The sequence below is a fragment of the Alternaria atra genome, assembly GCF_907166805.1.
Source record: "Alternaria atra isolate CS162 genome assembly, contig: 29, whole genome shotgun sequence".
In the NCBI taxonomy this organism is placed as follows: Eukaryota; Fungi; Ascomycota; class Dothideomycetes; order Pleosporales; family Pleosporaceae; genus Alternaria; species Alternaria atra.
This window is the reverse complement of record NW_025091327.1, coordinates 2,903,408-2,925,503: the sequence shown is the minus strand read 5'-3', so window position 1 is coordinate 2,925,503 and position 22,096 is coordinate 2,903,408. Positions and strand designations below refer to the sequence as shown.

Below are 22,096 nucleotides of genomic sequence, written 5' to 3'. Positions count from 1 at the left end.
CAGAAAGCTTGACAGCCACCACAGCAACTGTTCAATGCTTACTTTGAAGGCGCACCCGCTAGGCGCAACTTCAAGTGAAGCAATTTAATCTCCATCTCCGGTTGCTAGCTCAGCGAGACGCATCGCGACGACAAAGCTGCCTCAACTGTTCCTGCTACAGCGCCACGCGACTACTCACACCACAGGCCAGACACCACACCACTCTAGTGCAATTGTGCGGTTCACGACGTCACGCCCCAGTACAAACAAAGCTCGCTTTATGAGTGCGACAACAGAAAGAACAGTGTGGATAGACGATCACGGCAGATACACTGTTTTACTATCGTGACAGGACAATTCAGCTGCAATTGCGATTTGACATGTCAAGCGAGCCAGCAACCAGTGAGCCATCAATTAGCTCGCTATCGACCAGCGAACCATCGACCAGCGAACCGTCGACCAGTGAGCCATCGCCCAGCTCGCAAGACATCCGCGAGATATATACGACCGATGGATCTACGACCAATGCAGGGTATTTCATCAATTGTCAGATTGGCACTACCAGTAACAACCTTCAAAGTTGGTCCCCCGAGCTTCTACCCTTTCTCATCACCCTGAGCATTCTCAGCTGACCACACTCCAACAGATGAAACGGAACAAGCCGCCGTCGCGTGCCACCATGCACTCTTCCTCACAAATTCCAACATCGACCGTGAGAGCGTGATCAGCGTGAAAGGCACAAGAGTCGAGGGTACCTGCGAGTGGATTACGCAGGACGTGAGCTATCGCGCCTGGCTGAATGGCCAGAGCAACGGGAGCAACAATGATAACACACGCCTACTGTGGATTTCAGGTGGGCCCGGCAAGGGCAAGACGATGATGTCCGTTTTTCTTACAGAGGAGCTGGAGAGGCACACAGCAAGTATACCTGATGCAGAGCTGGTATTCTTCTTCTGCAGTGCCCAGGACGAGAAGCGCAATACAGCTGTAGCAGTACTACGCGGACTGATTTACCAGATCATCGAGAAGCGTCGGCAGCTAGTCAAATATGCGCTGCCATATTTTGATAAACCCAAAGAGGCAAAACAGACGCTCTTGAGCTTGGAGGCTCTGTGGGTCATCTTCAGTAAGCTCATCGCCGATCCCGAGCTAGGGACGGTTTTCTGCGTGCTTGACGGCCTCGATGAGTGCGAGGAAAGCAAGTTGAGCGTACTGCTACAGCGGATAGTCGGCCTGCTCGATGGTGATACTCTATCATCGACAAAGGGCTCATTCAAGCTGGCCATCATTAGCCGAGACATGCCTGACCTGCATAGCTGCACCAGGATTAGACTTGATCCCGACAACGATGAGAAAGTGGTTAGAGACATTGAGCTATTCGTGTGTGCGCGAGTGGCCGAGCTGTCAGTGATCAAAGGGTTTGGTGGTGAGCTGAGCGCATCTGTGCAGGAAACTCTCCTGGCTCGTGCTGAGGGGACGTTCCTATGGGTAGGCTTCGCGATGCACGAGCTGTCGCAGAAGCAGACGCCGAGCGAGATCTTAGAGGCGCTCGAAGAATTGCCAAGTGGTCTTCCAGCGATATACGGCCGTATGCTGCAGCGCATCTCACCGAAACAACAAGAGAGGAGCCTGGCCATCCTGCGCTGGACGACTCTAGCAGCACGCCCCCTGCATTTACAAGAGCTAGCAGCAGCAATTGATCTGCAAACTTCGTCCTCCCTCGTATCTATAGAGCAAGCGACTCGTGATGCGATCGCTATATGCGGACCTCTACTGAGGATACGAGAGCAAGAGGTCAGCCTTGTTCACCAGTCGGCGCGAGACTACCTGCTGCGCAAGGAGTGTGACAAAGATGCTGCGCTGGAAGCCTTTCGACTTGAAACGGAGCATTCGCACCTAGAGCTTGCGCAAAAGTGCCTTTATTGTATCGCTTCCAGCGGATTGCAGTGCAGAGCGACTGACCTGGACGCTGAGCTACAACCGCTAGAGTCTCCGCTGCTGCGATACGCTACGATTTACTGGCCCGAGCACGCAAGAAGCTGTTCCTCACTCGCAACAGAGCTCTTTGACCCTTATGGGTTTTTCTTACAAAAGGAACCGGCTTTGCGCGTGCACTGGTGGCAGACCTACCAGACGATAACGACAGGGTTTCCGTCAAAGCCCCCACCATTACTACATATGGCGTGCATTCTGCAAATCATACCATGGATAGAAGCAATCCTGACCACGAAGAGCTGGATACCTATACGCCGCCGCCTTAGTAGAAGGGCGGGTAATGCTTGGGATACAGCGCTACATATAGCAGCTAAAGGAGGAAATGAGGCTGTGATCCGACTGCTAGTAGAATTTGGAGCGGATGTTAACGCAAAGAATGTTGAAGGGCATACTGCTCTGCACCTCGTAGCTGACCGAGGACACGAAGCGGGGGCACGACTGCTGGTGGACAGAGCGAACGTTAACGCGAAGACTAATTTAGGGGCGACGGCCCTACACTTTGCAGCTGAACAAGGACACGAGGCGATAGTGCGGCTGCTAGTGGACAGAACGGACGTTACTGCGAAGGATCTTATTGGGAATACGGTACTGCACTACGCCGCTCTCCAAGGGAACAAGGCCGTGGTGCAGCTGCTACTTGACCGAGGATTGGATATCAAAATGAGGAACTATTCGGGAATGACAGCCCTACACCTTGCAGTTAAAGAAAAGAACGAGGCAATGGTGCCACTACTAGCAAGCCTTGGAGCGGACGTCAACACTAAAGAAGATCTTTTCGACACCTTAATGCACTCTGTAATCTCATTGTGGGGGTGTGGAACGGTATTGGCGATGCATGTACCTAAGCTACTAGCAGTGGAAGCTGCCATCTCAAAAAGGTTTCATGGGCAAGGACTGGCTAGCAGCATAGTTTCGCGGCAGTCAGCCCTGCACTCAGCAGCTAGCGAAGGGAACGAGGCAATGGTACGGCTGCTGATAGACCTTGGAGCGGACGTTGAGGCGAGGAACGATGCTAGTGAAACAGTCCTACATCAGGCAGTAAGAGGAGACAACAGGGTAGTAGTGCAGCTACTGGTAGACAAAGGGGCTGACGTTAACGCGCAGGATATCGCTAAGAGAACAGTGCTACATCACGCAGCTTGGTCTGCGGATGAGAAAATAATAGAGTTACTAGTAGGCCTAGGGGCAGATGTTAGAGCCGAAGACAGATATGGACAGACAGCTCTACACCTAGCAGCAAGAAGAGGGAGAGAGGAAATGGTGCAGATGTTAGTAGATTCTGGAGCAGATGTAAATGCGAAGGATAGTTCTGGCAAGACAGTTCTATACAAGGCAGTCAAAAGCAAGAACAAAGAATTAGTGCAGCTACTAGTAGACAAAGGAGCGGACGTGTAGGCGAAGGAGGATTATAAACTAACGTCAGTCTGTCGGAATGTTTGTAAATTCAGAGTTTGGAGCTCATTGTAGCGTTTTCGGTCGAACGGCTTTACTGTTCCTTCTTTGTGGGCACACTTCGGAACATGCAACCTTGCCGTGTGTTCTACGTTGTCGCTCGGGGTGAGATTCCCATGATCCCATGGTCTATCCAACACTCAAACTAATGTCATTGAGATCGCTGCTGTGGACTTGCAGAACTACCTAGTGAAACTTTCACTCTTCTTGTTCTCTTTACCCTCTAGAGCTCCAACCCGTAGTCCTCGAACAGATCATCGAAATTTGGGTCGTCTGGCTCAATGGCATTTTCTTCACCGGCTGGCTCCTGTACTTGCAGCGGTAATGGCTCTTTGATCTTCTTTACCCATGCTGGACCCTTGTCCGCGATACCAGAAGGCTCTGGACCTTCCAAGAAGAGTTTCTGCGCTTGTAAAAGGTGCGAATATTGGACCTGTAGTTGCCTTGCAGCCCACCACTCATCGAAGCGTGGCCAGTTGGGCCACTTCTTCATGCTCTCGACACGCCGACACATTTTGTAGTCTCGCTCGTATTGCCTCGCCCCTCTGGCAACCTCTTCTTGAAATGCGGCCTCCGCGGCGACTTCTTCTGGAGATGGTTCGGGTGCTGGCACATCATGCTGCTCGGGTGAGATGGGCGATGGAACAGACGGAGGTCCGGCAACTGCATTGTCTTCATGGGGCGCTTGTTGCCAGAGCTGTCACTGCCGCTCCCTCGTCAAAGCCTTTGCTCTCGCAGTCCCCTCCTCAACCTGCTCCTCCTGTTCATTATGCTCCTTGGCGCTTCGCTCTGCATCATTTCCTCCGTCGCATGCTTCCTCTTCTGCTCGCTTTCTTTCCATCACCTTCTGATCTTCTCTTAGCCTCGCGTTTTGGTATTTCGTCCAGGTCATATGACTTTTATGCAAATCGCCTTTTTCGATCAAGATCTCAACTTTTGACTTCCACGTCGTGATACTTCTTAGGATCGATTGCTTCATTCTTGCTCTGTCCAACCCTTCTTTACAACAAGACTTTTCAGTCTCGAACTCGTGCATGCATTTGTAAAGACCGGTAACTGGATGGGTGTCGAAGTCCTCGATGTCATCGAAGGGGTACTTTGGAACCTTGACCTTGTCCGCCGGGTGCTTGATCGTGGCTGGCTTGGCGGTAATCACTGGCACTGCCTGAGCCGCGACAGACGGGGCTACTGGGGCTTGTGACTGTGGCATGGGATTTTGCTCCTTGGCTGGCTTCTTCTTCTTCTTCTTCTTCTTCTTCTTCTTCTTCTTCTTCTTCTTCTTCGCCGACACTGGCTCAGGAATGAGTGGTAGAGGCGTCTCAGTTTTGACAGGTACATTTACCAATGGTGTCGAATGAGCCATGCTCTTTCGCAATCGATCGTACTCAATTATCATCGCATGATCGACCTGAGTCTCGACGGCCTGCTCATTCACGGTCTGGTTCCAATGCGCTCGGTTATGTGTAGCCTTGCCCTGCTTGAAGCTATTCGCCCACGCCCTCTCCTTTCGCATAAGCTTTGCTTGGAAGTTGACGATATTTGCCCAAGATGTCTGATAGTCTACGCTAGCCTGATCATACATGACCATCTTACGTGCTAGATCAGCCATAATATGGTATGCAACATAACGTTAGGATGTCGATAAGGAGCGTAGGCGCCACACATCGCGCGGCACCAGATCATCCTTGACACTCTCAAGAGCTCCTACGGTGCCTTGCTTGAGAAGAATGGCAGGAATGACGGTGATTGTCTTCTCTTTGAGGTCTGCTTCTGCGTTGCTGAGCCACTGCTTTTGCTCGTCATAAAGCTCCTTCCGAGCGACCTGTGCAGCAGTGGTACTATTGACGAAGTTTTTTTGGTGATGGTTTTGTGTACCCATGGCCGATCGAAGAGAAGAGGCTTGCTGTGAGTCTAGGAGGCGTGCGCAAGAGACGTGAGGAAAGGGAGCAGGCTGGGGTGAATATATTTCTTGCTGCTTTAGGGTCTGCTGCTGTCTCTGATGCGGAAGGTTCGTGACGGCGGTAGCCTCCGTAGGATCATATGGTCCGTAGTTACGTTCAATTTGGGGTATAGGTAGTCCTCGCGTATCCAAGGCCTGCATGATCGGCGCAGGCCTATAGCCCTGATAAGGAGGACCATAGCTCAGCCAGGAAAAAGGCGGAGGCTGCGATGATACACCATGATTATACTGTCCATCTGGATTAGTGTAGATAAGATCTGGAGCATACACGCCACTTTCTGAAGCCCCATATTCTGTGTTGATCGCCCATGAGTTCGACAAGTACGTGTCAGCTGGAGCTGGGTACGTGACACGATCTGATGGCAGTGACGACGGTTGTGAAGCGTGGCTCAGGCGTACTCGATCGTAGCTGCTAGCGAAGTCACTGGGGTATCCCGACGGCGTCTGGAGCTCGTTCTGGCGTTGTCGCTTGGAAAATTCCATTTGTTCTTCCTCTCGGGCGCGTTTTAATACGTGCGGCGTAGCTGCGGACGTAGGTGGTAATGAGGGCATTATAGAATACGTTACGGGCTATGGATGTGTTCGGAGGAAGTGGTATCGTTCAAGCAACTCTTGGAAGCTACCGAGAATCAGGGCGAGATGATTCGCGTAATCGATCAGTGGTAGAGGTCCAAAGGTTGTGAGTACAAAGGATAATTCAAACTATTGTGAGATTCAGCTTGTAAGCTATTCGTTAAGTCGCTCTTATTCTGCTTTCACTACAATGACGCCACTGCAGACCTGCGCTCACCCACAAATGAGGGTGAAACTGAGCTTGCTCTGACTGTTCCACCATGGTGCGTTGATAACTATCCAGTTCCTAGAATTTATGAGAAGGGGAAGGTCATAGCGGCAGTACTCTCGTTATGATTTGCTTTCGACGTGATCGACACCAGTATCCTTCGTCTCCAGCGCTTTCTTGAGGTCCTGGGTGCCAGCGTAGTGTAAGAGTGCGATGGGTTGACCATAAGTGCAAGGTATAACAGTAATGAATTCGATAGAGAAGCTACACTACGCTTGCGCTAAGTCTATGTATCACGTAGTGCTAGGTTCGAGAAACTTCTAAGGGTCCGTGGAGCGCCGATGAAGCCCCGACAACGCTCCGAGGGTTGCAGCCTATCCCAACCAGCTATAACGAAGGCCACAGGCCAAGTACTACTAACCAAGGCTTCAGCCTCTTACACGTAGCATCCATCATCTCCGTTCCAATAACATCAACGTAACCGCAAGTTATGTGAATGGAGGAATAGAGGAGATTGGAACTATGTCTACAGTTGGCCGTAAGCTATGCGACCTGAGACTTTTAGTTGAGGCGCATCACGCTCGACTGAAATCAGACCCAAGCGTGAGTGATAACAAATAACATGCTTGACATAGCTAACCTCCGCATCATGTTGCGGACGCTTCGAGTGCTTGCGCCTGCACTACCAGTGAATTGCGCTGAGTCACCAGTCGTAGTACTTGTCGGTTGTCCAATCCCAAGAGTATCGCCGTTGTTGAAGTTTCCAGAAGTACTGCTCAGAGTACCGGATGCGGTAATGGACACTGAGCTCTCAACTACAGCGACAGGTGTTTCTCCGGGCGTAAGCGATATCTCAATACCGCCAATCGTCGTCATGGCCCCAGGCATCAATGTCTGGCCATTGGGTAGTAGCAAGCCTCCTCCAGCAGTCGCAGGGACAAAAGAGAATCCAGAGGGAAGGACACCTGCAGAGATCATTGTACCTCCAAGAACCACATCGCTCGGTAATGCAGCAAGCGATATAGTCGTAGTGCCGGCGATTAGTGCTGAAGTATCGCGTGAGATAGTCATGGTGCCGATGACGGTCACCTCGCCAGGATCAAGCTCTGTAGCAAGCTCGCTGATGTTAATAGTTGTGCCATCCAAGGTCACCATAGATGCACTAGGCATACGTGTAACTTCAAGCAGTGGAATTGTCCGGGTACCTCCGAGGACCACATAAGAAGCCGAAACGTCTAGCGAAATGGGAACACCATCAATTGTGGTCACCTCACCGGGGTCAAGTTGGGTAGCGACCTGACCAATGTCGATGGTTGTGCCACCGAGTACCACACGTGCTGGTTGAGGTACCGGAGTGGATGGAGGGAGTGCCAACGTCTTAGTACCGTCGATAACGATGAAGGTAGCAGAAGTGTCCAGCGAGATCGGGATGTTGTTGATAGTTGTCTGCTGTCCAGGAGTAATTGCGCTTGCTGCACCGTTTACAAAAATAGCCGAACGTGATGGGTCGATCACAATAGGACCGATGCCTGGCAAATTTTTGGTGCGAGTTTGTTCTGGACTGGAGACTTTCGTGGTAATCGGAGGATCGACGGGTGACGTAGGGAGTTTATTTGGTGGTGACTCAGGAACTCTTGACGATCTTTGTACTGTGCCACCAGACGTAGGTTTCGCTACACCTGGAGACGTATTTTGGGGCAATGCTGGAGTAGATTCTCCATCGGAATCGTCCGTGTTGTTTGGCTCATCAGTCGGCACAGCGAGGACAGTACTTGAAGGGCTAGTTCTAGTGGATATAGGCTGGGAGCCCAGAATAGCTGCACTGGAAGTACTTCGCTCTGGTCAGCTCTGCATGTTATAGATAGGGACTTTCTGCTTACATAGGTTCCACAAAAGTAGCTGGGTCGGGATAATGGATACTCAATAATATTGAAGCAGTGAGCATTGTCTCGGTGAGCGTGACCACGATTCCCGTTCCCGGCAACGTCACGATGCTAGTCAGTGTGTAAATTTCGGTCACAGTCGGGCAGGCTGTCTGTGGCTTTGTAGGCGTAGGCGTCATGGTCAGAGAGCTGTTCAAGTAACGAGACGTTCTAAGCGAGATTAGTGAGATGCTAGTCTAGCCTTCGAGAACGTACGTAAAGGACAATGCAGCAGCACTTGTCGCCCTCTTCTCGAAAGGTACACCAGCTGTGACATCCAGACCCTCGATACTAGTTAACGTGGTTCCGTTGCTAAATGGGGTAATGTGGACAGTGATGGTAGTAGAGTACCCCGTCACTGTCGCTACATCGGTGGTTGTTGTTGTTATGCCTCCTATAGTGGAGATAGCAGTCACAAATGTGACAGTGGTAGCGACCGCCGTACACCCTGATGTTGGCGTTTCAGAACGAGCAACATTCGCCGCAGCGCTAGGATCTAGATTACATGAGTCTTTTGATTCTACATCCTGTACTTCGGGTGGGACAGGTACCTGTGAAGAACAAAGCGGCGAATACGACTACTGTCATCCGGCAAGGTGAGCGCATGTTGCCTGGAGACCACCACATGTTCATGAAACGTGAGGTCGCCGTGAATGTGATTGTCTGCGTCAAAAGAATGGTAATACCTCAACCGAGAAAAGGCGATTGATGAGAGGGACAAGGCTGACAATGATAATTCTCATATCGCTATCTCAAGAATGGGCCTATCATCCAAAATTCTTCAGTCTCGGAAATGGCCCCCAATTGTAGTCTCGGCACTTGGATCGTGGTTGGTCAGGCTCAGCCCCATTGTCTCATTCCGGAAACATACAATAAAATTGATTGCCTTGGCAGAACACATGGTGTGGAGGCCTACACAGCCGACCAACCATTTTCTTACGTTCCTGATTGTGGGGAAGGATTCGAACAGCCACAAAAGCGCAGTCGTGGTCAAGTACAGGCGCATCGACGCAAATAAGGGACCATATCTCCTACCTTATCCACGGATTCTATCTCATGTGACATAGCATCGTCAAACTCAGCCCGATTCCGGAAACATGGCAAGAGCGCTTTCACTCGCTGCATCTGGAGGTTGGCTTGGTAACGATGGAAGTTGGTCAACGTACACCTTTTCCGGGCCGCAAATCAATCTAGGATTGTGCTGACAGCCATAGTTTCCTGGTCCAAGTAGGAACACCACCACAAACATTCGGGGTATTGCCTGCAACCCAAGCTCAAAATGTATGGCTTCCGATCGCCGATGAATGCATCAGGTTGCAAGGTGAATCTGCTTCGTGTGGCGGCTCCCGCGGTGCGACTCCTTTCCAACAACGTCCGAGTCCTGGGTTCCAGGCGAACATGTCATCGACCTGGAAAGCTATCGGCCTTTACGAACTTGGACTAGAAAAGGACCGCGGGATCACTGGAAACGGTCTATACGGATTCGACAATGTTGGACTGGACGATCTCACAATGGAAAACCTGGCGCTCACCGCATATGCCTCACCTGGCTTTTGGGTCGGTCAGATGGGACTATTACCGTTGCCACTAAACTTTTCAGAAACAATCAGTTCTCCATCGTTGCTCTCTGCTCTTAAAGATGAGGGCCACATACCAAGTCTAGCGTATGGGTATCAGGCTGGTGCTCCGTACCGTGGAACAAAGATACCTGCGAGCCTAATACTTGGAGGGTATGACCTTTCACGCTCTTCAAAGCCCCTCGAAGTTGACATCAATACCTCCGACATGACCAGAGCTCTCATGGTCGGGCTCCAGGACATTGTCGTGACCAACACGCTGAACGGAACGCTTTCGTTAGTCGAAAATGAGCGAATACTAGCCCCAATTGACTCATCGGTCCCAGAGATCTGGCTTCCCAAGTCGGTGTGTGATCGCTTCGAGTCTGCTTTCGGCTTACAGTACCACGATGGAACTGGGAGGTATGTCCTCACGGATTTGGCTAGGAATCAGCTTCGTGAACTTGATCCCACACTGACGTTCACCATCGGTACCAATGCTGTGACAGGAGGTAACACCACCGTCATCCAAATACCGTATGAAGCTTTCGATCTGCAGGCAGGATATCCAATTTTCGCGAATGCGACAAACTATTTTCCGATCCGAAGGGCTGATAATGAGAGCCAGTACGCGATTGGCAGGGTATTCTTACAAGAAGCCTACATCGGCGTTGATTACGAGTCTGGTATCTTCAACGTCAGTGCGGCGAGATGGGATGAACTGGAGCCTGAGATTGTGACGATCTCAGGTAGAGATCGTGATGTGGACCCGGTCCGAAGAGACGGCTTATCAGGTGGTGTGATCGCTGGAATCGTCGTCGGCTGCATAGCAGCGATGGTGTTGTTCATCTTAGGCACGTGGTTTCTAGTGTTAAAACCTAGGCGAAGACGGAGGCAGAATACATCGCTGGATGAGGTAGATGAGAAGGTAGCCCACGACGCGCCGCATTCACATCCGGAGCTGACTGGTACCGCATTCCATGAGTTGCCGGCAAGGCATGGCCATAGTGAGCTCAGGGAGGCGAAGATGGTACCCGAGCTGGGAAGCCAAGACCATGTCCACGAATTGCCTTCAGAGTCCGTTCGTTGAGGCGGAGGAGGGAGGATGGAGAAGGGATGACGGATACCGCACGCCAGATGAAACGCGAGCATGATTAATGACGTCAATCATTAGCTCGTTGTGCTGTGATCTCGTCGCATTGGCTGCAACATCTGTTTCTTATCAACAATCCCCTCTCGAGGTACCTAAAAGCGAACACATCATCTTTTTTGACTTGTTCCCGTGATAAGATGAGAATGTGGAGCATTTTTCGCTATATTGCACTTGTTCAAATCGACTGTCCAACCAACTGGCTCTTGTATTGCTTACCCCACACTTGCTGTTCATCCTTTAACTACAGTGTTCAGTTGGTCCTTTTGAATTCACCTTACTCGTCACGCGCCGTGCTTCATGTTTTGAAGCACAATTATTCGATGTTCACATGGTGCCAGACATCTCAGGAGCATAGTATATGAGCAACTTATAGAATAACGTATCTTCTTAGTGGCCGCTCACAACTGGAACATCGTGATTCAAGCGAAGGGAACTTAGCCATGTCACTAAGAATCAACATACCAGCTTCGGTAGTCGCGCTGCATCTTGCTTACCGTTCGTCGAGCATCGCTCGCTCGATGGCCGAGTACGACAACTTTCATCAGAAATCCATTTGGGACGCTGTGAATCAACACGAAGCGAACGAGTGAGCGCTTTACAGAGGACAGCAACTGCTTGTACTTCGCTCACAACACAACGCCGCTTAATTTATGCAGGACTTATCATGTTTATGCCCCCGATCAACAGAGACTACCACCCGATCTCATCACGTAATCATGGCAGTCAACCCAAGTACTCTCCCGAATAGAACGGCTGTTGAAACCCGCCGCTCGCCTCCTGATGAGAAGTGCGCTATGTGTCGGATGCCGCTAGAAGACGCTACTCCCGAGTACAGCCACGTAGACGAAACTAGAACCGATTCAGATCGTAATGGCAAAATGAGATTAGTCACCACTAAGGTCGGTGGCTATAAGCGCTGCGTCCACCGCGTTTGCATCAACTCGTGGTGGGAGTCTGTCGGCCTCCATCTGAACACGTGCCCGATGAATCATGCACTTTGCTACGGTATCGAACGTAAAGGCCAAACCGCCGTCAACCTTCCCGAGTATACCGGATTCATAGGCCATAACTTGCACACACAAAGGTATTTTCGCCCGCTCAGCTTCAGCCAATGGCTGCTTGCCAGTTACCCGCATTCTAACATGGGGAACGATGGTCTCGAAGAGCTCGACAGCGATGAAGATGATACAGATTCGATCGCCATGCCAGGCCGAGAAATGGAAGTCGTGCAAGCTCCTTTTGCTAAAGATCCAGATCCTATCGAAGTTTTGGAAGGGCTTGTGGAGACTGTGGCCGATGGTCTCAGTCGCCAACATGATCGACCTGTTCGCAATGATGTTCAGCTGAGAGTATTACACGAAGCCGATTACCGGCTTATCGCATTCCACCCTTTACTATAATGGCGGAGCCAGAATGCTCATCACGGCCTTGATCTGTAAAGTGAACAACTCTCTTCTCATTGTCAACGCTCCGTTGTTTTTTTAAGATAGTCAACAGCATTTTACCTCATTTGTATCACATCTTAAGCCACACTAAAATACACATATCGCTGAACTTTTAATCACGGCTTTGAGTCCATCTCCATTACATTGGTTTCTGCCCATACGTAACATGAAACTGAACATAAGTATGAATACTCGGATCCCTAACCTCCCTCTTCGCAAGCGCAAGGATGATTTGTAAATCATCAGCATTACCTCCCAACACCTGCGTATACCCCCTCAACATATACGCTTCAAACCCCCCTTCTAGAATCATAATCTGTTCCAACTTGCCAATCGTGCGCAACCTTTTTGACCGTGGCCACGTGCCCATGGGTAACTTGTACACTTCGTCTTGCACATTTGTGAACCCCACATCTTTCATTTGCGAAGCCCAGGAGCGAGGTGCATCGAGCGGCGCGCCCATTTTCTCTGCGATTTCGAAATAGAGACGTCCGGATTCTACGTAACCGCTATTAGGCGGGATTGTGCCATCATCGGATAAGGCGCCAGGGATGGTGCTGGCTAGTTGGATCCATCCACCTGGTTTGAGGTGCCTGTATGCTTGGCTTATTAGACGCGGCCAGTCGCGTACCGCAGTCATGAGATCGCGGCCGTGGATAAAATCAAAGTGAGCTGGGCGGTACGCCCAGTCTTCCTCAACATCGTCGATTTCGAAAACGCAGTTTGGGGGCACGAAAGGGGGTTGTGTTGCTGCAATGTCCACGCCTATGATCTCGGCGTTGGGGTACTTGTCGGCCATGTCCATGGCCCAGATCCCTGTGCCGGTTCCTAGGTCCAGAACCCGGCTGTTGGCGTCGGCAAAAGTTTCGTCGGAGATGGGCGCAACGAATAGTCGGTCTCTGAGTAACAATGTGTATTTGTGGTGTTGGAGATCGTTGCGATCCAACTCTTTCTCATCTATCGGCATGCCATAGTCGTGTTTGCCATAGGATGGGTACAACCGTCCTTCTATCTCTACACCGCGTCTGACTTCTGATAAAATGGACGAGAGAAAGGACGACGCGTCTGAGTCGGCATAGCTGCGCAACGTCAACAATTTGTCCGGCGCCTCATCGAGCCAGCTCACCCTTCATCTGTGGACGCTTCGCTGGTATCATCCTGAGCTTCAAGGGCATAGTGCGCGTTGTTCTCTTGATCGAATTCGGAAAAAGAGCCGGTGTCAATCCCAGAGTCGATCGCGGAATCGTGCGCCGCATTTGGCGACGGGTTTTGTGCTTCGAGGCCTGGCGGATGGGACATTTCCAAACAATCTAATTGCGAAACGGCAATTCCTTTGTCACACAATGGGGCCAATGATGACTAGCAGGTGGAGTGGGGGAATGTAAGGGAGATACGATGTGGGCGCGTAACGTGGTAATGTCCAGGATTTAGGGTTCTGGCCTTCGGCCGTGGGCCAATCGCCATAACTTTCAGCTGCGGCTTTAGTTCGGCGAAGATTCGACCGATGAGGGGCAGAGAGTGCACGCAGAACCCCGACGACTCGTACCACGATTACGATCGAAGACTGGCGTTCCCCATCTCCCAATCATCGCAATCCCATTCTAAACTTTATCATGGCGGCCGATTCAGCTCCGAGCAAGGGTGCTCTCTCCCTCCTTGACAGCATTGCGCAACTTAGCGACGGCTTCAAGAATGGGAATCCCGGCGCAAGAGAAGGATTGTTGGACGCGTGCAGGAGCCTCATCGCGGAAGTCAGCCATCCATCCGAGACCATGCTGCAGTTGTTATGGGCGCAGCCCGCGCATCTGAGCACACTTTGGATGGGCGTGGAAGTAAAGCTCTTTCAAGCTATGCAAGATGCCCCGGAGTCTGGAGCTACCGTTCAAGAGATCGCGAAGAAGTGCGACAAGAACGTTGACCCGATTATCGTGGGGCGCATGCTTCGCCATCTCGCTGCCATGGGCACTGTGCGGGAGACTGGGCCTAATACATTCGCGAACACGCCAACTTCTTCTGCATTTGCCGAACAATCGTACCAAGACTCCATACTGTATATCGCCGAAAACTTTGCGCCGGCGCATCAGTCCATGAAGTCGTACTTTGAGCAACGTAATTGGCAATGTCCGGATTCTGGTCTTGACGCTCCGTTCCAGCATGCCTACAACTGCAAAGGCAGTCATTACTTCGAGTACTTTCAGCAGAACCCCGAAGTGGGACGGCGCTTCGCTAGTATGATGGACTCGTGGAGTAAGGGACGGCTGCGGTGGTTCTCCAAGGATTACTACCCTGTCGAAGATCGATTGATTAGTGGCGCCGAGAAGGACGTGCCGTTCCTCGTCGACGTCGGTGGCGGCTCCGGACACGATATCGAAGGTCTGAGGCAGGCGTTCGAAGGCCAGCTACCAGGTACGCTGGTACTACAAGACAGGCCGGAGATTGTTGAGCTTGCGAAACTTGGTTCCGGCGCTGAGGCAATGGCACACGACTTTCTGACCGAGCAACCCGTGAAAGGTGCAAGGGCATATTATCTGCATTCAATCATCCAAGACTGGAATGATGAGGTGAACACTGAGATTCTGAAGTCGATCGTGCCGGCCATGAAGAAGGGATACTCTAAGGTCCTTGTCAACGATTTTGTGGTTCCGAATCAGGGCGCGCATTGGGCGCAAAGTGAGTTCTTCGATGCTGTGATGTGACTGCCTGCTGATACAAAGTAGCATGTCTTGATTGGGAGCTGATGGCAAGTCTTGGAGCGCGACACCGAACAGAAGAGGAGCATCGGAAGATGTACGAAGGTGCAGGTTTGAAAATGACAGGTGTCTGGCGGCATCCGCATAGTCTTGATTCTCTAATTGAGCTTGAGCTAGCATAAGTCGGTCTTGAGACAGATACGCAGCCTCGTCTATCCTTCCCACTGCTATTTTAATAGAACGCCCTTTAGATGATTTCGATCTCAACCTCCTGTTCTCCCCCTTCATCTGCAAACATATGGGAGTCAATCAGTAGTCTGCTTTCATTTGTACCGGTCTGATGGTCTTGAGTCACTTTTATCTCTTCATGATAGATACCAATTCGTCGAAAGCGATGTTCCGGTTTTGAAACTGAGGCTAAAACCAAACACTGATCGGATATCCAGCGGCCGCGGCGAGTTCGATTTTCATCGTATAAGACCTCTCGGTACTCTCGCCTCACAAGAAAACAGTAGATATCCGTTTCTTCCAGATCTGAGTCTGGGATGTATCTGCCGATATCACAATCAGATGGTGATGGGCAGTCTTTCGGATCAAGTCGCTCGAATAGCAAATCGGGGTGCCTTGACTTGACAGTACGACAAACACATGGCGTCAGACGACCTCTGATTCGGACGGGTGCTTTGCTTTCGGCGCTAGGAACCCACAAACAACTCGTGAACCCGGTAACAGAAGGTAAAGAGACGATAGTTGCCGAAAGGGAATCTAGCAGTCGTTGCCTACATCTCTTCTCGCCACCATGCAAAGTTTCGGCGACAGTGATGGTATCACAGTCATCCATATTTACCCACGACCATGAAGGTGCAATGTCAAGTCGTACCCCTCTTTGGCCCATTTTGCCGTATCGGAACCACAAGAGCTCATCAAGGAACATTTCCAGCCATAACCCAAAAGAAGCCCTCATGTTGAACTTATCCTCGATCATGGAAGCGACGCCAGCTAGCGCTAAGAGCTTGTCTGATCGGTGCGTCAACCGTGTCGCAGTATACCCTCTTACAATCTTGCACCACAGTTCACGCAAAACGAAGACCGTAGTGGGATCTGAAAGGTTGTCATTCAATGACACGAGTTTCGTGTACAAAGCCTTGCGAGATGAATCCATTGGCCCACCAACTTCGTGTCCGATTTCCATATCGCTGTGACGCTCACACACGATTGATTCACGGCATTCCCAATGGATGCCCCTCGCCCCGAAGTAGATCGATCTTGGCGACAGGAACTGTTCCTGGAAACACCAGCCCCGGAAATCAAGAGGAAACATACCGGGTACATGATCATCTTCTTTGCAGTAGTAGTTGCCTTCGACATAGTTTTCGTATTTCCCGTCATCATCCGCCATGAGTTGGCAGTCGATCCACCATAAAGGATTGCGACGGACTAGAAATGGCTGTGTTGTATCGGTAGAGGCTGCAGCATTGATTGTGAATAACGCGTTGGCATACACATCTTCCATGCGCGCTGCTTCCTGATGGAAGTCCCCGTCAGGCCCTTGCATGATGCATATTGCATCTATCCACAGATAACGTACCGACAAAGCCCGACAGACCGTAATAGCGTCTTGTGCAACCTTGGAAAGAGACTCAATCGGTATACGGATCTTGAACTCCGAATGATTCTCTGGTGAAAGCACTAACTGGGGTACAGACCCCCAGCAGTAGCTTAGTGCGGCGTACGCCGCTGGACCGATGGTGCTTCCAGCAACCAGCCTAACATCTTTTGAATTTCTCAATTCGAGATCTAGCAATCTCGTTGGTAGGCGCCGGTTCGCATCACTGTGGCAAACAATATGCTCCGTAGAGCAGATGCGTAGCCATTTCTTGATATCTGCGTAGCCTGCTTCGGATCCTGTGAAGGTCGAAAGCAACTCGGGTGCCACGTTATGCTTGATTGTTTCGCTTTTGGAGTGTCTCAGGGTCGCAAAAGCGAGCCGTGCGAGTCTGCCTTCATCTTTGTCAAACGCGAGAGAAAGATTGAAAGCTTGCCACGAACCAAGTGGTATTGCTGATTTCTTTATCACCATGAGAAGCAGACGCTCAGCCTTATCGTGATACTTGCGCAAGTTATTCAGAGCTTCTTCGATTGTTATTGTATAGAACCTTGGAAGTAGCGATCCTGCGAAAATTGCGCAAAGATGACATTGCTGTCGGAGTACACTGTCGATGAATGCTTGCAAGTTTGGGTAGTGTTCAACTCCGACGCCATGTCCATGGTGGATTGGGAGAGACAATAACAATCGCTTGACGGCATTATTGCACCATTGGCATAGTCTGTGAGGTATAGCTGTCGCTCCGATTTCAGCTGCCATGGCGGGTGTTACGAGGTGGTGATTAGGTTCAGGAAGGCAGATGTGATCAGGCTTGGGAAAGGCTGAGCTGACAAAAGTGAGGCATCTTCCCAATCCAGACATGCAGCTCGAAGATATGTAAGGTTCCAACGAACGACAACTCAAGCAGATTGTCACCACAGAGCCAAGAGGTGGAACTGAACGACCATTGTGAGACATCGTAATATCGGGGTATCATTTGAATCATAAACTAACTATCCTGGTGACCTCATGTGGTCTTTTGCCGTTTCTTCGCTTTGGAAAGCGCTTGCGTTATCGCCGCAAGCTCTTCCTCAACTTGTGCATCGTCTTCACTCTCCTCATCATCGTCGGCTGCATCGAGAAGTGTGCCGCCTTCTTCGTCGTCGTCAGACACCTCCTCGTCACCGTCCATCTCCAGGCCGTTTTCATCACTGAAGCCACTGAAGTCCTCGTCCTCGTCATCGTCATCGGTCTCGTCTTGGGTAGCACCAGTAGCGTCCGTCTTTGCAGCAACGCTGCCATTAGCTTCGCTCTCACCGCCTCGTTTCCTCTTCTTACTCATCTCACCCATTTTGCCTTCGCGCTTGGGGTTGATGGGTCCGCTCACGTCATCACCCTCCTTGTACGGCGGTGGAGTGAACCATGGAAGCTTTCCTCTTATCCAGTCGTTCAAGACCATCTTGGCAGCACCATCGATGTCAGCTTCACCGCCCTTGAGTAGACGACCACTCTTCCGGCATATCAGTTCCAAGAACGCGACGGCATCGTTGTTGTAGTCCTTCTCCTTGATGTCGTACGTTCGCTGGAGATGACGCGGTTGTACCCGTTTCAACACCTCTTCGATGTACTGTGCTGGGTACTCGACATTCTCCACACGAACACTACCACGGAGCAGGAGATCCTGATCGGTATCGTTCTGATTTGGTGGGACAATACCAGGACAGTCGATCATGTAAATACGCTTCATCAGGGTGATGTATTGCCAGACCTTGGTCTCACCAGCGATAGGTGCAACAACGCACACCTTTTTCTTCCGCAGGGTGTTGATGATGGACGATTTACCGGTGTTTGGGTAGCCAACCATACCCACGGAGACCTGTTTACGGTCGCTGTGGAGAGAGCTAAACTGTCGAAGAAGGGCGATCAAGGAACCTTTACCGAAGCTGTTGTTGATGGAGGCGTGGAAAGCAAGCGTTGGGAACTCTTTGCTAAGGTGGCGTACCCATGCAGCCTGTCAAGTGTCAGTGTTTGTGCATCAACTGAACATGATAAAATGCGTCGATGATGGAATGTGCGAAACATTACTAAGAGTACCGCCATGAAGCTGCGAGTGCAGAGACGGTCCTCAACTCAAACGAATCACGCGTGACTCTATTGATCAACAACCAAGACGGTTGCGATCGACCCGCGATCAAGACGATCTTAGGACAGCGAGCCACTTTTGCTCTTCCCAACTTGTAACAGAACCGTATTCATGGAATAGGAAAAGGTCCTTGACTTAAGGAGGGTGTGTGGATGGTGAAGGAATGTATGTGTAGAGGGAGGTGAACTTACAGCAACCTTGGACGGAACAAGATCGACCTTGTTAAGCACAAAAACCAGATGCTTATGAGGTGCCTCGGTACGGATGTACTTCTCGACAGAGCGGCAACGAGTTCCATCGGGATCACGGGCGTCTAGAACGTGAAGAATGACATCGGACGAGTCAATGACCTAGGAGCTCATTAGGCGCGGACTGACAAAAATGTGGCGTGAGTGCTTACCTTGTACAATTCGTTCCAAATACGCTTCGAGGTACCCTTCATGAAAATGAACTCTCGCGCAGATGTGAGTTCGCCGTTGGGATTGTCGGCAAAGGACTCGTTGTCGTTGGTCTCAGCCTCGCCAGATGTGCCTGACAACAGCTTGGCCTGCTCAAGGCGCTCCACATATGTCTCGTGCATGCTTCCTGTGCGGCCAGCGAGATCCTCAATAGAGCTGAAGTCTAGCTTTGGTCGTTTGCGCTGAGCCTTGGGGCCAAAGGTCTCCGAGAAAGGCTGACTGCCGACGGCAATCTTAGCAGCGTGTTGCTTCAGGCCTGGGATTTGCCCTGGTGTCTCGATCAAGCTCATGGGAAGCTTGTTGCGCTTCATCAGGAAGGTAGTAGGGTCGGAGGCTTGTGCCTGTACGGCCGAACGGAAGCTGTCCAGAGCATCTTGCGATATTACTCGCGTGTTGTTGAACCATTTCCTGTTGGGCTCGACACGGGCGACAGGCGCATCGCGGTTTTGGTAGACAGCGGCCTTGGTAACATCTCCCTTGGCATTGCGCTGAGCTTTGCCGTCTGTGAGGCGCTTGAGGACCTTGACCTTCTTCGCATCGCTAGGAACCTGTTAGTATACCTATGGAAAATAAAATATGCTGGCGCAAAGAACGTGCAAAACGAACTTTGCCCACGCGCAACATACCGGTAGAAGTTAGTGCCCTTGACTTTGACATTGCCCATGCCATCGCCCGTCTTGCCCTCGCGCTCCTTGCGGACCTTTTCTTTCTTTTGAACACCCATTGCGACTGCTTCCTAAGGTTTGTCGAGTTTGGGGAAGAGTGAAGGGTAGAAGTTCGCGAGCCAGCTTTTTCTGAGAGGCGGGAGCTAGGCTGGGTGGGGCCAAGGGCCTTGGCGCCGACAATTTCGAAGCAGGCGCGACGACACCACCGCAGCACCTCCGCATCGCTGTGCAAGAGGCCACACTATCGCAATGCCGCCAAGGATACCTGTCCGCTTCCCGTGGGCGTCACCTTCACCCTCTACAACCGCCAATGGCTGGAATAGCAGCCTTTGTGTGCGGGCCTTCTCCTCCACACCCACATCTCTCGCCCTCGGTCCGCAATCACCAAACTACATCGAGGTCCCGAAGCCGCTGCAGCCCACCTACCCGGCCAAGCCAGCAGTAAAGGGTCATCTGCCTATCCCAAGAGATGTCTTCAAGACGAGGAACAAGCATCCTAAGGAGTCAGACATCTTCATCAGCAGGAGCACCCGGGAACCTAAAGAAGTCAAGGTCCCAGGACCATACAGCCGGGATGCCGACTACCGGTTATACAAGCAAAGATTGGCAGAGAAGAGGAGGGAGAACTTGAAGGAGGGTGTCAAGGAGCTGCACGAGCGGAAGGTCACATCAGAAGCACAATACCTGGCCAAAATCCAGGCTATTGGTGCCGAGAGGCGGAAATTGGCTACGGCTCCACGTCGTGAAGTCGACATCTTGACGGAGACATCCGTCGCCAAAGGCATCCGCGACTTCCTCACCGACAGCCTTGCTCCTCGGCCGGATATTACAAAAGCCCGCCGCCGAGCATACCAGCGCCGAGTGGCTAAAATACAAGAAGTCCGCGCATCTCGCCTACACGATCTATACACCAACGCGCGCGAGTTCATCGTGGACGAGCAACAACTGGATGAGGCGATAGAGACTGCCTTTGGTACGGAAGAGTCGCCAGTAGGCTGGGACCACAGGGGCACCATGGGCCCACGAGCGGAGGGCAAGGAGGGCCTCAGCCCTTGGCATGGCCCCCTGCCCGAGGGCGTGGGCGACATGCTCAACAAGCTCAGGGGCGGCGAGGGTGTTGGTCTTGCCAAGGAGCGGGTCAAGAAGCTGGCCGAAGAGCTCACTGGCGGCAAGATGTAGGAATCGCACAGGAGCTATGTATCAAATACTTATGTGTATACCAATGTTTGGAAGCCTCGAACGAGCAATTGATGAAATACGTTCCCAATTGCGTGTGCGATTCACTTACTCTTCAAGTGAAGGACGCCAGTGCTAAACACCAGAAGTACAAGAGTTTCTCAAAGTCCGTCAAGGCATCTAGAAATAATTTTGACGAGCCATATTGCGAAGGCGTGAAAATACCATATAGTTTCGACTCACCTTTAACGTCGCCGCTAACATCGAACAGTGTCAATAACTCGCTTTGTCTGTGCTACATGCATGGGCTTCTCCTAGCAATACTTCCATCACACATGTCGACCTCCGATAGTCTACCTCACGATATCTCTTTCTCCCTCACAAAGACTGCAAGTGGAAATTCCGAGGCTCGTCCATCGATTTCAAGATGGAGTGTCCTGCACAGTATATATCATGGAAATTACAGACTTTGGATAAAGTTTTCTGAGCTTATCGGGCACGTTTACAAGGAACTCGAGTGATAGATGCCCAATGAGGCTCTGCTGGAGTCGATACAGAAGCCGTAAAGTTGAGTGTTATCGTGGCGTTTGAAAATGCGAAGAGTTTGCGTGGTGATAGTGCCGTTTCCAAGTCTTTGTATTGAAAAATTAGAATATACAGTATCACTATCATACCACGAGAGACATGAGTAGGGGATTGAGTGCTTTATCCCGAACCCAGAATGATTCCTGAGTCAGATAAGACATTTTCGTTTGTGGATCGTAATTGACATGGTCACTTCGCAACTTCCGACAAACGGCTTGCATATTACCTTGGGCTTTATGTGTTTATTCTGATACCTTTCGGTATGATCTTCACAGTCTGCTGATTGCTTATCCTAGTCGCTCTCCCTCTATCAGCATGACTGCTCAGCTAGAAGCGGTGATTTCGAGTACTCACCCGGATCATGCCCTGCCTCTTGATCCAAGCGTTTATCGCGACTCTTACCTTTACCAAGGCCTAAACTGCACTAGAGTTATGGCCGCGATTGATCAGGCTCCCACTTCTATCGCTACTTATACTCTTATTATACCTTCCCTCGGCAATTTCCTGGAAAAGATCCACTCACTCACTACCTCGACTCCCACTTCACACTC

At 51.0% G+C, this 22,096-nt stretch overlaps 10 protein-coding genes across 10 annotated transcripts; 5 read left to right on the top strand and 5 right to left on the bottom strand.

Moving 5' to 3' along the window:
• Nucleotides 1-489: 489 nt before the first annotated feature.
• Nucleotides 490-2,884, top strand: ALTATR162_LOCUS9294 (uncharacterized protein; the record flags this gene model as incomplete). The annotated part of the gene is made up of 3 exons (XM_043316927.1): nucleotides 490-562; nucleotides 626-2,769; nucleotides 2,831-2,884. The coding sequence occupies 3 exons, from the start codon at nucleotides 490-492 to the stop codon at nucleotides 2,882-2,884; spliced, it is 2,271 nt and encodes a 756-aa protein (XP_043172862.1).
• A 765-nt stretch (nucleotides 2,885-3,649) lies between these two features.
• On the bottom strand, nucleotides 3,650-5,014 carry ALTATR162_LOCUS9293 (uncharacterized protein; the record flags this gene model as incomplete). Its single annotated transcript, XM_043316926.1, has 2 exons — nucleotides 3,650-4,123; nucleotides 4,178-5,014. 2 exons carry the CDS (start codon nucleotides 5,012-5,014, stop codon nucleotides 3,650-3,652), a joined length of 1,311 nt encoding a protein of 436 aa, XP_043172861.1.
• Nucleotides 5,015-5,056: 42 nt separating this feature from the next.
• ALTATR162_LOCUS9292 (uncharacterized protein) lies at nucleotides 5,057-5,938 on the bottom strand (the record flags this gene model as incomplete). The annotated part of the gene is made up of 1 exon (XM_043316925.1): nucleotides 5,057-5,938. The coding sequence occupies one exon, from the start codon at nucleotides 5,936-5,938 to the stop codon at nucleotides 5,057-5,059; it is 882 nt and encodes a 293-aa protein (XP_043172860.1).
• An 820-nt stretch (nucleotides 5,939-6,758) lies between these two features.
• Nucleotides 6,759-8,716, bottom strand: ALTATR162_LOCUS9291 (uncharacterized protein; the record flags this gene model as incomplete). The annotated part of the gene is made up of 4 exons (XM_043316924.1): nucleotides 6,759-7,989; nucleotides 8,048-8,260; nucleotides 8,306-8,585; nucleotides 8,641-8,716. 4 exons carry the CDS (start codon nucleotides 8,714-8,716, stop codon nucleotides 6,759-6,761), a joined length of 1,800 nt encoding a protein of 599 aa, XP_043172859.1.
• Nucleotides 8,717-9,487: 771 nt separating this feature from the next.
• Nucleotides 9,488-10,735, top strand: ALTATR162_LOCUS9290 (uncharacterized protein; the record flags this gene model as incomplete). The annotated part of the gene is made up of 1 exon (XM_043316923.1): nucleotides 9,488-10,735. One exon carries the CDS (start codon nucleotides 9,488-9,490, stop codon nucleotides 10,733-10,735), a length of 1,248 nt encoding a protein of 415 aa, XP_043172858.1.
• Nucleotides 10,736-11,514: 779 nt separating this feature from the next.
• ALTATR162_LOCUS9289 (uncharacterized protein) lies at nucleotides 11,515-12,198 on the top strand (the record flags this gene model as incomplete). Its single annotated transcript, XM_043316922.1, has 1 exon — nucleotides 11,515-12,198. The coding sequence occupies one exon, from the start codon at nucleotides 11,515-11,517 to the stop codon at nucleotides 12,196-12,198; it is 684 nt and encodes a 227-aa protein (XP_043172857.1).
• A 184-nt stretch (nucleotides 12,199-12,382) lies between these two features.
• On the bottom strand, nucleotides 12,383-13,542 carry ALTATR162_LOCUS9288 (uncharacterized protein; the record flags this gene model as incomplete). Its single annotated transcript, XM_043316921.1, has 2 exons — nucleotides 12,383-13,322; nucleotides 13,370-13,542. 2 exons carry the CDS (start codon nucleotides 13,540-13,542, stop codon nucleotides 12,383-12,385), a joined length of 1,113 nt encoding a protein of 370 aa, XP_043172856.1.
• Nucleotides 13,543-13,856: 314 nt separating this feature from the next.
• Nucleotides 13,857-15,115, top strand: ALTATR162_LOCUS9287 (uncharacterized protein; the record flags this gene model as incomplete). The annotated part of the gene is made up of 2 exons (XM_043316920.1): nucleotides 13,857-14,913; nucleotides 14,961-15,115. The coding sequence occupies 2 exons, from the start codon at nucleotides 13,857-13,859 to the stop codon at nucleotides 15,113-15,115; spliced, it is 1,212 nt and encodes a 403-aa protein (XP_043172855.1).
• Nucleotides 15,116-17,545: 2,430 nt separating this feature from the next.
• Nucleotides 17,546-19,843, bottom strand: ALTATR162_LOCUS9286 (uncharacterized protein; the record flags this gene model as incomplete). The annotated part of the gene is made up of 4 exons (XM_043316919.1): nucleotides 17,546-18,529; nucleotides 18,853-19,011; nucleotides 19,062-19,659; nucleotides 19,746-19,843. 4 exons carry the CDS (start codon nucleotides 19,841-19,843, stop codon nucleotides 17,546-17,548), a joined length of 1,839 nt encoding a protein of 612 aa, XP_043172854.1.
• A 190-nt stretch (nucleotides 19,844-20,033) lies between these two features.
• On the top strand, nucleotides 20,034-20,963 carry ALTATR162_LOCUS9285 (uncharacterized protein; the record flags this gene model as incomplete). The annotated part of the gene is made up of 1 exon (XM_043316918.1): nucleotides 20,034-20,963. One exon carries the CDS (start codon nucleotides 20,034-20,036, stop codon nucleotides 20,961-20,963), a length of 930 nt encoding a protein of 309 aa, XP_043172853.1.
• Between the last annotated feature and the right edge of the window lie 1,133 nt (nucleotides 20,964-22,096).